General features: G+C 41.6%; 1 protein-coding gene across 1 annotated transcript in view; it reads left to right on the top strand.

Annotated features, from left to right (window-relative positions):
- The window catches only part of LOC117176986 (zinc finger MYM-type protein 1-like), a 4,885-nt gene extending 2,364 nt beyond the window's left edge, over positions 1-2,521 (top strand). The window contains exon 4 of the mRNA XM_033367428.1: positions 2,281-2,521. Coding sequence (XP_033223319.1) covers positions 2,281-2,521 — 241 coding nt within the window. The remainder of the gene's footprint in view (positions 1-2,280) is intronic.
- The last annotated feature ends 9,087 nt before the right edge of the window (positions 2,522-11,608 follow it).

The following is an 11,608-nucleotide window of genomic DNA, read 5'->3' as shown; positions in this document are numbered from 1 at the left end:
CCGCCGAAAGAACTGATGGAAACGGGCACGAACAAACTGCGTGGTGAAACTTTCAAGCAAATGATAAGATACGTTGTATGGAACGACGCTCCCAAAGCATGTGTACAAGATGAATTCGAGCTGAAAAGTGAGGTTGCGTTGGAAAACAAAGGTGGCAATCATTACCGACGTCGAACTTGCTGAATCTTATGAAAGATGGCGCTGTCTCACAACTCCCCATGTCTCACAACTCCCCAATCTCCCCTATATGATAAGATTTTTTCTGATGTTCTTGAAAAGTCTGTAATAAAAGTCAAAATAACACGTGAAAAACTTATGAAAGAATCTTCTATGAAATTTTCATTTATTTCGAAAACTCTCGGCGGTGTTTCTAAAAGTATGTTCAAGGTAGATAATTCTAAAAGGTAATATCATATGGTGAATGCAAAAAATGATCGCTAAAAAAAATGCAGAAATGATTTTAACGCTATAAGTAGCATTGTTGTACTTTTTATACTATAATTTTTTTTCGCGATCATCACCCGGAATCAACTTTTCAAATAAGTATCTGGATAATTTTTTCAAAAAACAACCAAAAAATACAATCTAGTGGAATAATATGGTTTTTATAAAGTGAAATCGATACGAATTATTTGACTGGGTGAGTTAAAAGAATATTGAAAAATTATAGATAAACTTATCAATAATTAATGATTAAAAAGACATCATATATTGTATAAAAAATGCTCAAAACTTACTTCTTTTGCTTTTTTCCCATTGTCGAATTTCGTTTTTACTAATTGACCCAAAGTTTGCGATCCCTTGCCACCACTTTTAGCGAATGCTACACATGAAATACAAAATGCACCCTGGTGCAATTTTGAGTAGGCTAGCCAGGAAAATTCTTCCAGCCATTTATAACAAAACTTTAATCCTCGAGCTTCGAACTTTTGCAGCAACGGAAACGCATAATCTTTAGATGGCACCCAAACATTTTTTAATAAATTGAACGCTTGGGATTCACTTAAACGTGTATCGACAAAATTTCCGATGTCATTTCTATTTATAACTACTTGAGGAGTGGATTGTTCAACACTCTCTCCACTTTCATCGAGAGAGCTTCGGTTGACTGTATTTTCACAGGAGCTTGACGCTTCACAACGAAGTCTCTTCGCAGTTGTTTCAGCAGATAATTCTGAATTTTTTTCATTTTCGCTATTCTTGGCAAAGGGTGTTCTTGTCACTAAAAACCTTTTCATCATTAGATAACAACGTAAACAACAACGCGAACGTGATTATAAAATAGGTTATAAATCCGCAATATTTACTTTATGAATTCGATACGTCCTTATCGATGACAGCGCCATTTTATGCCTTTCAATTGGTAAGCTTGTTTAGGCGCGGGAATTCCAATGTGTTCAAATTCATAACTATCATGAAAAGATTTTTTTCTTTCTAATTTTAGAGTGATATAAATGATGTTACTGCAAAAAGGTTAATGGCATTTCGATAAATGAATGCATACATGAATATGTATAAGCACAATTTTTCAAAAATTATATTTTCAATTTCCCATGGGGGGGGGGGATTGATCCCCTTGATCTCCCCCCTGTCTACGCCACTGGCTCCGATAGAGTGGTGTGAGTAAGGAGTGACGCATGAAAGAGGGGTTAGGTTAACACACACAAAAAAAGAAGCACTTCATTATGATATAATACTTAAATGTAAAATAGTACTCAAATTCCGGACTCAAACTTACAAGGGGGAACCAGTTTACCCAAAATTAGCGCGAGATTGGTTGGCTCACTCGAGAGCAATTTATGAAATTTCGAAATTTTACGGTTTATGAAATTTTATTTTTTTCAGTTATTATTTTAAGATATGAAATTTTACGCTTCGCGTACAATTTACCGAAGTCATAGATAAATAGGGGTTTGAAGACCCTATAAGTTAGATTGTAATTATAAGTTCCAATTTACCCCGACCACGAAACCCTGAATTTACTTGACAAAATAAAATCCCTGACCTTGTCCGAGGTCAGACACTAACTAATTCCAACGGCGTGCGCCTACCATTTCAGCACACGTCTTTGAACTACAATTTACCAGCTATTGATTCGGACACAAATTATGTAAAGGGTCTACCTGGTAAGGTCCTGCGACCTCGTGTTGTTACTCTCATTTCCGTCTCGGTTTAATTAATTTTCTCCTGAGTTAAATTTTTATTTTGTGTAGTGGCGTTCGCCTTTCTTTTCTTACGTATCTGCTCCGTCTGAGCTCAGAGTAACGAATCACTCCACAGAGTAGCGTATCGGTTCGTCGCCTCAAGTGAGAACCGGAGCGCCACTTGTGTCACGAAATTGACATTAAAGATCAGTGGCGAGAGACAGAGGCACGAGGGAGCGGGACAGTCGCCAGTTAGTCTCTCCGCAGCGTGGTGGCGCGCCGTCGATCCACCAATTCCACGGCTTGGCCCTGGTCGTCTTCCATTCGCTTCTGTTTCTGGGTGCGCTAATTCCTGTGTTTCCCAGCACTCGTGTTAGAGCGGGAATCTTATCCACTGCGCATATGATGGGAAACCTCCTCTTCTTGGTCCATGACTACGTTTCCGTTACCTTAGCAAATTTGACGGGTCGTTTGTTGTGGGTGGTAGTACATCCAGATTATTTATGAACGCAGGAACATGTAACAAGGTTTGTTACTTATTAAACAAAATAATAAATACAAATAAGGAATTTTTCCGAGGTTGGCATTTATATCATGACAATTTATTTGATTCGCTACTCTGGGCTCTTTTCTCAGCGATTCCTGACAGCTAAGTATATTTTCAATATTGTTTTTTAATGTTTTTGTGCGGGGTCTCTAATACCCCGTCACAACTCCCCTTTCACAAGACTCGAACCACCGAGTCGAATACCAGGCAGACCCTTTCACTTTTCGTGTCTTTCCATTGGTAAAAAGAAATTTCATGTTGAAACTGGTTAATTGCCAACCTCGGGTTTCACACACCATCACTTACCGGTGTGTCAATAACAAACAACAAAGAAAAAAATTAAACCTTACCAGGCCCGGATTTAGAAATTTGGCGCCCCTAGGCAGTTGCAAAAATTGCCGCCCCCCTCCTTAACTTCTCTCCTTAAATGATCAAATAAGTTAGGTATAATAACATTTTAATCAATACAATGCACACTTTTTCTAAGCAAATATTTTACTTTATCATAGTTGAGTGGCTTTACAATCGTGTAGTATGGCATAACATTCAACAATCAAAATTATGTATACGATAGATTTTTGTGGAAAACTTACTGTCTACTAAAAATTTGTACGTCTTGATTTTTGGATGGCAATGTTATTAATAATGTCATCACATTCTAAAGACATGGGCAAATCTGACTCTACAGCTAACAAAGCAAGTGCGTTCAATCGTTCTGCAGCCAGATTTGATCTCAAGTAGTTTTTCACCCTACAATTTTTTCCATCATTTAAATAATTCACTTGCAAATTTTTCGCTCGCCGACACGAAATAGAGAGTGAAATAGAGATCATTTTGCATAAAAACGCATTTTTTTAAACTTTGTTTTTGTAGGAGTCGCACTTCTCGACATTTAATAAAAAATTGTTATTTTGCGTTGATTTTTGAAAACCCGTGAATCAGAAAAATACTTGCAACCATTACAAAAATGAAATTTGTGCCGCTGGAACTTGTCACACTGTTCGTAATTAACAATAACATCAAATAATGGATTGCACCATACGTTCAGTAGTAATAAGAAGTAGGTTATGTTTTTCACAATGCACTCGAGATTCCCTGCAAGGAGTGGCTCGAGCATCTAACCGTTCTCTGCAACGAGCGCGAGAGGAAATCCCACCATTCCCTGTGCATACGCTGTAGGAAAAATCAGGACGCTTTCATACGATTGCAGATCATCAGATTGCATGCAGAAAGTTTAAAAGAGTGAAAGAGGTAGAGAACAGAACAGATAGTTCCCATCTCTTTCACTCTTGGGTACTTCCTGCATGCAATATGCTGATCTGCAATCGTGTGAAAGCGCCCTTAGATAATTTACTCGGTCGCAGGGTAAAATCGAGACATGCGAGTGAATCAATTCTACGATTGTGTAAATCGATTCTTTTCCCAATTTGGGGATATTCCACTCATCATATTGGTAATTGTACGCGTACGTGTACCGAAATAATGGGCGAAAAATCGATAAAATTTGCCGCCCCCAGTTTTTGCCGCTCTAGGCACTTTCCTACATTGCCTGTTCAGTAAATGCGGGCCTGAACCTTATTCCAAGTATGATACCAAAGTACCCGAAGAATTACTTCGGGGCATCACCTAGAATCGATTATTCTGCTTACCGATTTGACTACTTTTAAAAATTTTTAAGCTCCTGTAATGAGCCCGCCTACTTAATCATACTTTGCTTACGTGCTAACTGATTAACTTACATTAAGAGGACTTTACAACTAATTTACCATCGAGGACAGTGGTTCCAGTTGTGATCGCGGTCCCGGCACCTCTTACACAGATCCGGTATTGTTTGTCCCCCACATTGTTGGCTTACGCCTCTTTCGGCGGAATTGGGGATCTGTTTGGATTCTCTGGCGCACTCGCTTAGCCATGAAGAGACCCACTGCCCTCAGTGGTTGGGGCCGCCGCTCTTGCTCCTCTTGCGGCTCCGCTTGCGGATACCCCGCGTTCAACTCGGCCTGGGATAGGGTTACGTGGTCCACCGCTTTCTCCGGGAGTAGAAGATACCACTCAAGGCCTGAGAGCGACCAGGCTGGTTTAAGCGAAGGTTGAGTTGAGTGGGGGCGATGGCGCCCCCCACCGCTCCCTCTAGGGCCGCCTGCCCTGACGCTTGTGGACCTGTAGCGATGGTGGAAGTCCCTACCACAAGCGATCGCCGGAGCCTCCTGGTCAACTCCACGTGGATCACCTCTGCAACATTTACAAGAATTTTCCCAATAAAAGAACTGATTTAACCAACCCATGCCTTAATTGTGCCTTAGAGTGAAACAAATACTATTCGCTAACCCGATTTGAGTCCGGTCGGCCTACCTAGAGTATGAACGCGTACGGAGTTTCCCCCGAACGCCCTTGCGCTTCTTCGGATCCGTCGGTTCGTCATCCCGATCCTCTACATATTTTTCTAGATGGGAGTTATGATAACATCCCGCCACATGAGTTCCTTTCTTTGACCACACTTGGTTCGGCTGATCTTGGAACTAATTCATTAGCTCCCTCAAGTGTTCTAGTCGTGCCATCCGAGTTGTCCAGGCCTGTAGATCGGTTGGTGGCAACTCGGCCTCCCCCTCCCTTAAACTGCGAATAGTCTTTCGCGGACGGGGCTCCGGTCCCGAATTAAAAAAACACTGTTTCCACTCAGTTGGTTCTATGTATCACCGTGTTGTAGGCGAATCGAAACTCGTTCAAGTGGAGGTCCCAGTTTCGATGATCCTGATCAATAAATGACCTGATCATGGTCTTCAGAACCCTACTGGTTCGTTCCACAGGGTTAGCCTGAGAATGATATACGGGCGTGAAAGATCGGTGGATTCCGAACTCCAGTGCGAGGTTGTTCACTGCATTATTATTAAATACGGTGTCACAAAAATGTGACGAAAAGTATGGGGACCTATAGAGTGTAGAGCATCATCTAACGAAGAATTTCACGTATCAGACATATGGGTTTGACACCCCTAAACACCTCCACAAGTATCTAAAAGATACCCTTGAAACCAAAAATGTTAATTCTTCATGAAATCGACCTTTTGAGCACTGTATTCTGGCCTTTTTTTACTTAAAATTATTAATATTCATGCGGTGGAATATTTATCATCATTGTTTAATTAATTTTCAATCATTAAACAAATGGAATTTGTTTCAATAATTTTGTTTTTGAAAATTTGTTTTTTATCTAAAAATTATTACTATTGGTCTAGTGGAATATTTATTAAGATTATTTCATTAATTTCAAGTTATTTAAATACATGAAATTTGTTTAAATAATTTCAATGTCAAGTTTTCGGCAAAAGGTACACTTTTGTATATAGTTCAATGTTTCCATATTTTCTGTAAATATTAATCGATTTTCATGAATCTTTTTCACAATTTCTTCAAATTAAGCCAATAAACCAATTTTAGTAATTAAAACTGAATCAAACCATAAAAAATCAAACCATAACTTCCTGAGTTCAGTTTTTTAACTGGTCTGCATCTCATAAGAATGAAAGGGTCATGATTTACGAGCAATTCACAGCGCTCCAGGGAGTTTGCCTCGTGAGTTTAAGAGGGTCGATGAAGAGTGCCTCGAGAATCCACATACGGCTGCACTGAGTGTCACTGAAATTTTTCTCTATTGTTCTCTCCCATTTTATTGTTAAACAAAATATAAACATTGTATCCAAAAACCAGCTCTGTCGCCGCCGAGGTACCAATATTTAGATGACGTATGCAAGAAATCAGACCAGAATATTCAAAATTGAGGACAGAATCTTACATTTCTTTTTAAAACTCTAATAAATCCCCTTAACACAGCTTCACGCCGTCTGGCATACCACTTGTCCTCAACAGGCATCATGGCCGCAATATGGTCGATTTCTCCATCTTCGAACATACGGGATAATGCATCCGGCATTTGATGCATCGGTCCCTGTCGATGAAAAATTTCGACGCTATATTCTAGGAGATCTAGGGCCCAGCGTGCTAATCTACCTGTCGGATTTTTGAGGTTTTACAGCCATCGAAGGCTACTGTGGACGGCCACCACAGAAAAATGATACCCCTCGAGATAGTACTGGAATTTTCAAATGGCCCATACTACGGCCAGGCATTCTTTCTCGGTGGTTGAGTAGTTCCGCTCTGCTTTCGGCATCACTCGACTAGCGTATGCGATCACGCGCTCTTGCTTGTCTTGTACGTGAGTGACGACCACGCCCAAACAAAAGTCCCTGGCGCATGTTTGAACGCAGAATGGTTGTTGAAGTCGGGGTACGCCAATACAGGCGATGATGCCAAGGCCGTTCTCAGAGTCTGGAATGCCTCTTTCTGTTCGTCCCTCCAAGAGAAATTATCATTTTTCTTGGTTAGACGAATGAGTGTCTCGCAGATTCGAGCATAGTCCTTGACAAATCGTCGGTACCACCACGTGGCCCCTACGAATCTTCTCACTTGTCTAACGTTTCTGGGTCGAGGATACTCAAGTATGGGGCGGGCTTCGTCGTCTACCAATAACCCATCTTTATTCACCTTGAATCCCAGAAACTTGACTTCAGTTTGTCAAAACTTGCACTTGTCTGAGCTGAGCCTTAGCCCTGCTTCATTCAAGCGTGTAATGGTCCGCTTCAACCAGAACAAATGCTCGTCAAAGGTTTCAGCTACGACGATCACGTCGTCTAAATAGGCCAAACACGCGCGGCACAACCCTTTTCCTGGGACAGTAAAAGCCGTGAAAGACTTACTATCATCACTCAGAGAGATTCGGTGGTACGCCTTATTCAAGTCTAAGGTTGAGATGTATCCCACCAAATTTAAGCGGTCCAGGATTTCCGCTATTAACGGAATTGGATACGCATCTTTCTTCGACACCTCATTAACCCGTCGAAAATCAATACACAGACGGTAATTACCGTCCGGCTTACGTACCATTACCACCGGACTACACCATTTTCTATTTGAGGGCTCAATCAGCTTTTGCTCAATGCACAGATTCGCCTCTTCTATCAATGGTTCACACACTTTAGGTGACATACGATGATTCCTCTAACGAATCGGAGCGCTCTCTTGCGTGTTGATCACATTTTCGACAAATTTCGCGGCGGGTAACTTATCGGGTTTTGGTTTTATTATATCCCTTAAAAATTGGTCTAACCTAACTCTTTCCGCCTCATCCAGCAATGCGATGCCTTTGCAAGTATCAAGGTCTTTCTCATCCGCGGGCCCAAACGCAAATTTTATTGTTGATTCGTCCGCCAACCACAACTGCTTATCACGCAAATTGAGAACAAAACCGAACTTTTCGGCAAAATCCATGCCTAGTACACAGGTATCAGTTAGCCCAGGTATGATTTTAAAATTTATTCAATGTGTGGCTCCTGAGAAAGTAGCCGGCAGACACGCCTCACCAATGACAGACTCAAAAGTGCCATTAGCCATCATGACCGCGCCTGCCTTTGAATAACAAATCTTATAACCACCCGCACCGAGTATTTGTAATACTACTAATCCCAGATACGTTCTTGATGAACCCGTGTCTACTAACGAATGGATTTTAGTACCCCCTATTTCTATACTGACATAGGGTCTCGAATTGGTACCAATCCCTGACAGACGATCAGGTCTAGTTTCACCAGAACTTCTACTTGCTGGCCCCGTCGTCCCGTGAATATCTAAGAATCTGGAACATCCAACGCTCAAAGATGGATCAGATTGAGAACGAAAGAGCGTTTTAAAAAAATGAATGGGAAGGTGAGTTTCCGAATTTATTTGAGCGACTGAGGGTGGGGAGGTCTCCTTCCCCGCTTCAAGAGTTGAACTTGATTGATTAAAGTTCACTTCAATTTGTGTTTCTGAAGACAATTTTTGAGATAATTCGAATTGAGTTTTAGAAGATATCTTCTGATTAAATTTAAGTTTAGGTTCAGAACATGATTTCTGAGTCAAGTCAGGTTGAACAGTTGAATTTGAGGGAGTGGAGTTAGGTTTATCATTTATAGCAGAAATGAGGGTCTGTCTTGATATACAAGGAGTGGCATCTTCCCTGAGACGGCCCTCCCTTAATGGTTTCCCTGAGAATGAGCTGAATCACAAGTTCGCTTGATCTGGCCATGTTTGCTGCAATTATGGCAAAACTTGGCCCATTTTGTTTGGCAATTTCTCCACCTGTGGTCGGAGTCACCACAATTATAGCAAGGTGGTTCGGCCTTTGGTTGGATTCCCCGCCCTGGAGGTGGGCTCCTTCTGTTGTGAAAAGGCTTATTTGAGAACTGCGCCGCACTCGTCTTCTAATGATTCTTGCCTCTATTGGTATTCGAATTGGGTCTATTATTATTATTTCTAGATTTCCCACCAATAGCCGAGTCAGACTCACCATGTGATGAGGCCTTGGCGCCTAATTTATCCACCAACTTCACCAATGACTGAAGAGAGAAACTGGCATCGTTCGAGGTGCTTCCATTAGTATTTCCATCAGCTGAGCGAGCAAGTTTAGTATTTTTGGCATAAGCCAATTCAGGGAAGAATGTATCTTCCGGGCTATGTGGTGAACGCTTTCCTTTATCTAAATTCGCCGTGATTTCCACTTCTACTGCCTGCAACGTTAACTGATTACAATCAGAAAACTTGAAACGGCGAATAGACCTTTGAAGATCTGGTTCGAGATTAAGATGGACTCGGTCCATTTGTTCTTTCATGGTAACCGGTCGTTCAAATTTTAAGAATAGACCCTGCATGCAGGTTAGAAATTAGCGGTCCTTTCATCACGATCCTGGTAACGAGTGACAATTCCTCATCTGTAAGGCCTGAGACCGAACGCCCGTCCTCCTCTCTTGTTAAAAAGTTTTCTGCGCTTGTCTCATTATCCCCACTGAAAGTGACTCCCCAATTCTTGAAAATAATGTCCACGGTCCAATTTGGGCCCTGGATTGGAAGTACTGCGTGGGAGGGGGCATAACCACTCTTGACTGAAAGAGGTGTGCAAAAATGGACGAATACGGTGGTATGTGGACGGAGGCAATTCAAAGGTGGACTGCTGAAATGGGGTGTTACATTGCTGTGGTTCAGCTGCGCCAGGTGCCAGCGCCACAGGGTGTGTCCCTACTCCGGAGGTTGTCACTCAAACACTGTAAAGTGTTCTGTGGAACGGCGACCTATCGTTTAGGCCCAAGCCAGAATTCGAATTTGGAACAGTACTGGCTACTGAAGACAAATGTGGGTTATCATAGTGCACCCAAGAATAAGTGGGGAACCGTGAAACGCCCCTGTAGTGATTTGGAATATATTCGGGGTCCCGGACCCCACTACAGCCCAACGGACTCGATGCCGTATGATTCGTTGATGTCATTACCGGCTGTGTATAACAGAACGCGGAGGACTTACTAGTAACGCACGTATGAATGCTAGTCGCACCGGAAGATGCCGTAAAAGGGTGTGACTCCAGGAGCCCAATTTTAACTTTTCCCCGCATACTAATCGCTGGAGACTCGCATAATCTTCGAACGGTACCTAAACGTTCCTCGTCAGGGTCCGCCTCACTACCAATTCGAGACCCGACTTTCCCAGTATGGGGTAAAACTCGCCCCACTATTTCCTCAATTGTCCCCCGTAGCTCGACCGAGCGATGCCCGTTGCCCAACCCCAATCCCAATTCGTAATCAGGTTGCTGGGATACTTCTGGGACCAAAATTGTCCTTCTTAGAGACCGTAGCACCCGAACACGTAGAATGTTTAAAGGTCCCGATATATCCTCCCCCCTATCGACCAAGTATCGCCTGAAATCGTCTTCAGACATGGATAGCACGTAGGGTGGTATCTCGATATCCCGTTCGCCCGACATTTTTAATTCAAAAGAACGGTTCAATGGGGCACAAGAAATTCAAATTGCACAGGGATAACATAATAAATTCAAAGCATAATAAATTAATCATTAAGGGGGGGGGGGGTATGGTTAATTCGATGGAAAAAAGGCATATTTTTGAGAATTTATTTTGGCTCTACTGTTAGTGTTGGTTTATTGAAAAAATTTCTATATTATAATACAATAATCGAAGATAATTTTTATAAATTTTCAAAGGGAAATATCCATAATTGGCCAAATGGCGGTAGTTCTCCTGAGACGCCTTGAAAAAAGATAAGTTGCGGTGCACGCTCTAACTTATGGCAGAATCATCTGAAACATAAAAACCAAAAAAAATTCGTTAAAGGAAATGTTCCTCGAGGTAACGACGAAGAGATATTCTTATTTTTTCGATTTTTCAATTTTTGGCAGCACTTAAAAGTGAAAAACTCGATTTTTGCTGAAAAAATGGACGAAATTGTTATTGTAAAATGGATGATTGTTTAAAAAATTTAAAAAACGCTTCGTCACTACCTGGTGAATCGTGTAAAGATGTACTGTACAAAATTTCAAAACGATCCATGCAGTAGATCTTGAGTTATCGCGTGCACGGACTCAAAACATGACAAGTTTCAGGAAAACGCTTCAAAGTTTTGCATACTAAAAAATTCGATATAAAACTCGATAATCTTCCTATACTTACACAGAATCGTCGATACCAGGTCCATAGAGTAATGAGCAGTCATCCTGGTAATCAAGAGCTTCTTTTTGTAGTTGCCTACGTAAAACCCTACCTTCCTTACTGTCGCGGGCCGCTTGCTCTTCTGCTCTACTAATTCACAATTCATCAACTGTTCGCGCCCATTCGTGAGAACTTGGCCCGGTACGGATGTGCATCTCTTTCATAAATGCTAGCAAAGTAAGGGAACCTTCATTGAAAGTACATGCAGCTACATTAGCTGCAATCTCAAAAATTGTGGGTCCGGATGCAATAAGGGCACATAAAATTTTTTCGTGCGAAAACGAAGTCCCCTGGAGGCTTTAGAAAAAATTGTCGAATTTTAATTTTCA

The sequence above is a fragment of the Belonocnema kinseyi genome, chromosome 1 (assembly GCF_010883055.1).
Source record: "Belonocnema kinseyi isolate 2016_QV_RU_SX_M_011 chromosome 1, B_treatae_v1, whole genome shotgun sequence".
NCBI classification, from domain to species: Eukaryota; Metazoa; Arthropoda; class Insecta; order Hymenoptera; family Cynipidae; genus Belonocnema; species Belonocnema kinseyi.
The sequence above is the reverse complement of the archived record's forward strand: the minus strand, read 5'-3'. Positions and strand labels throughout refer to the sequence as shown.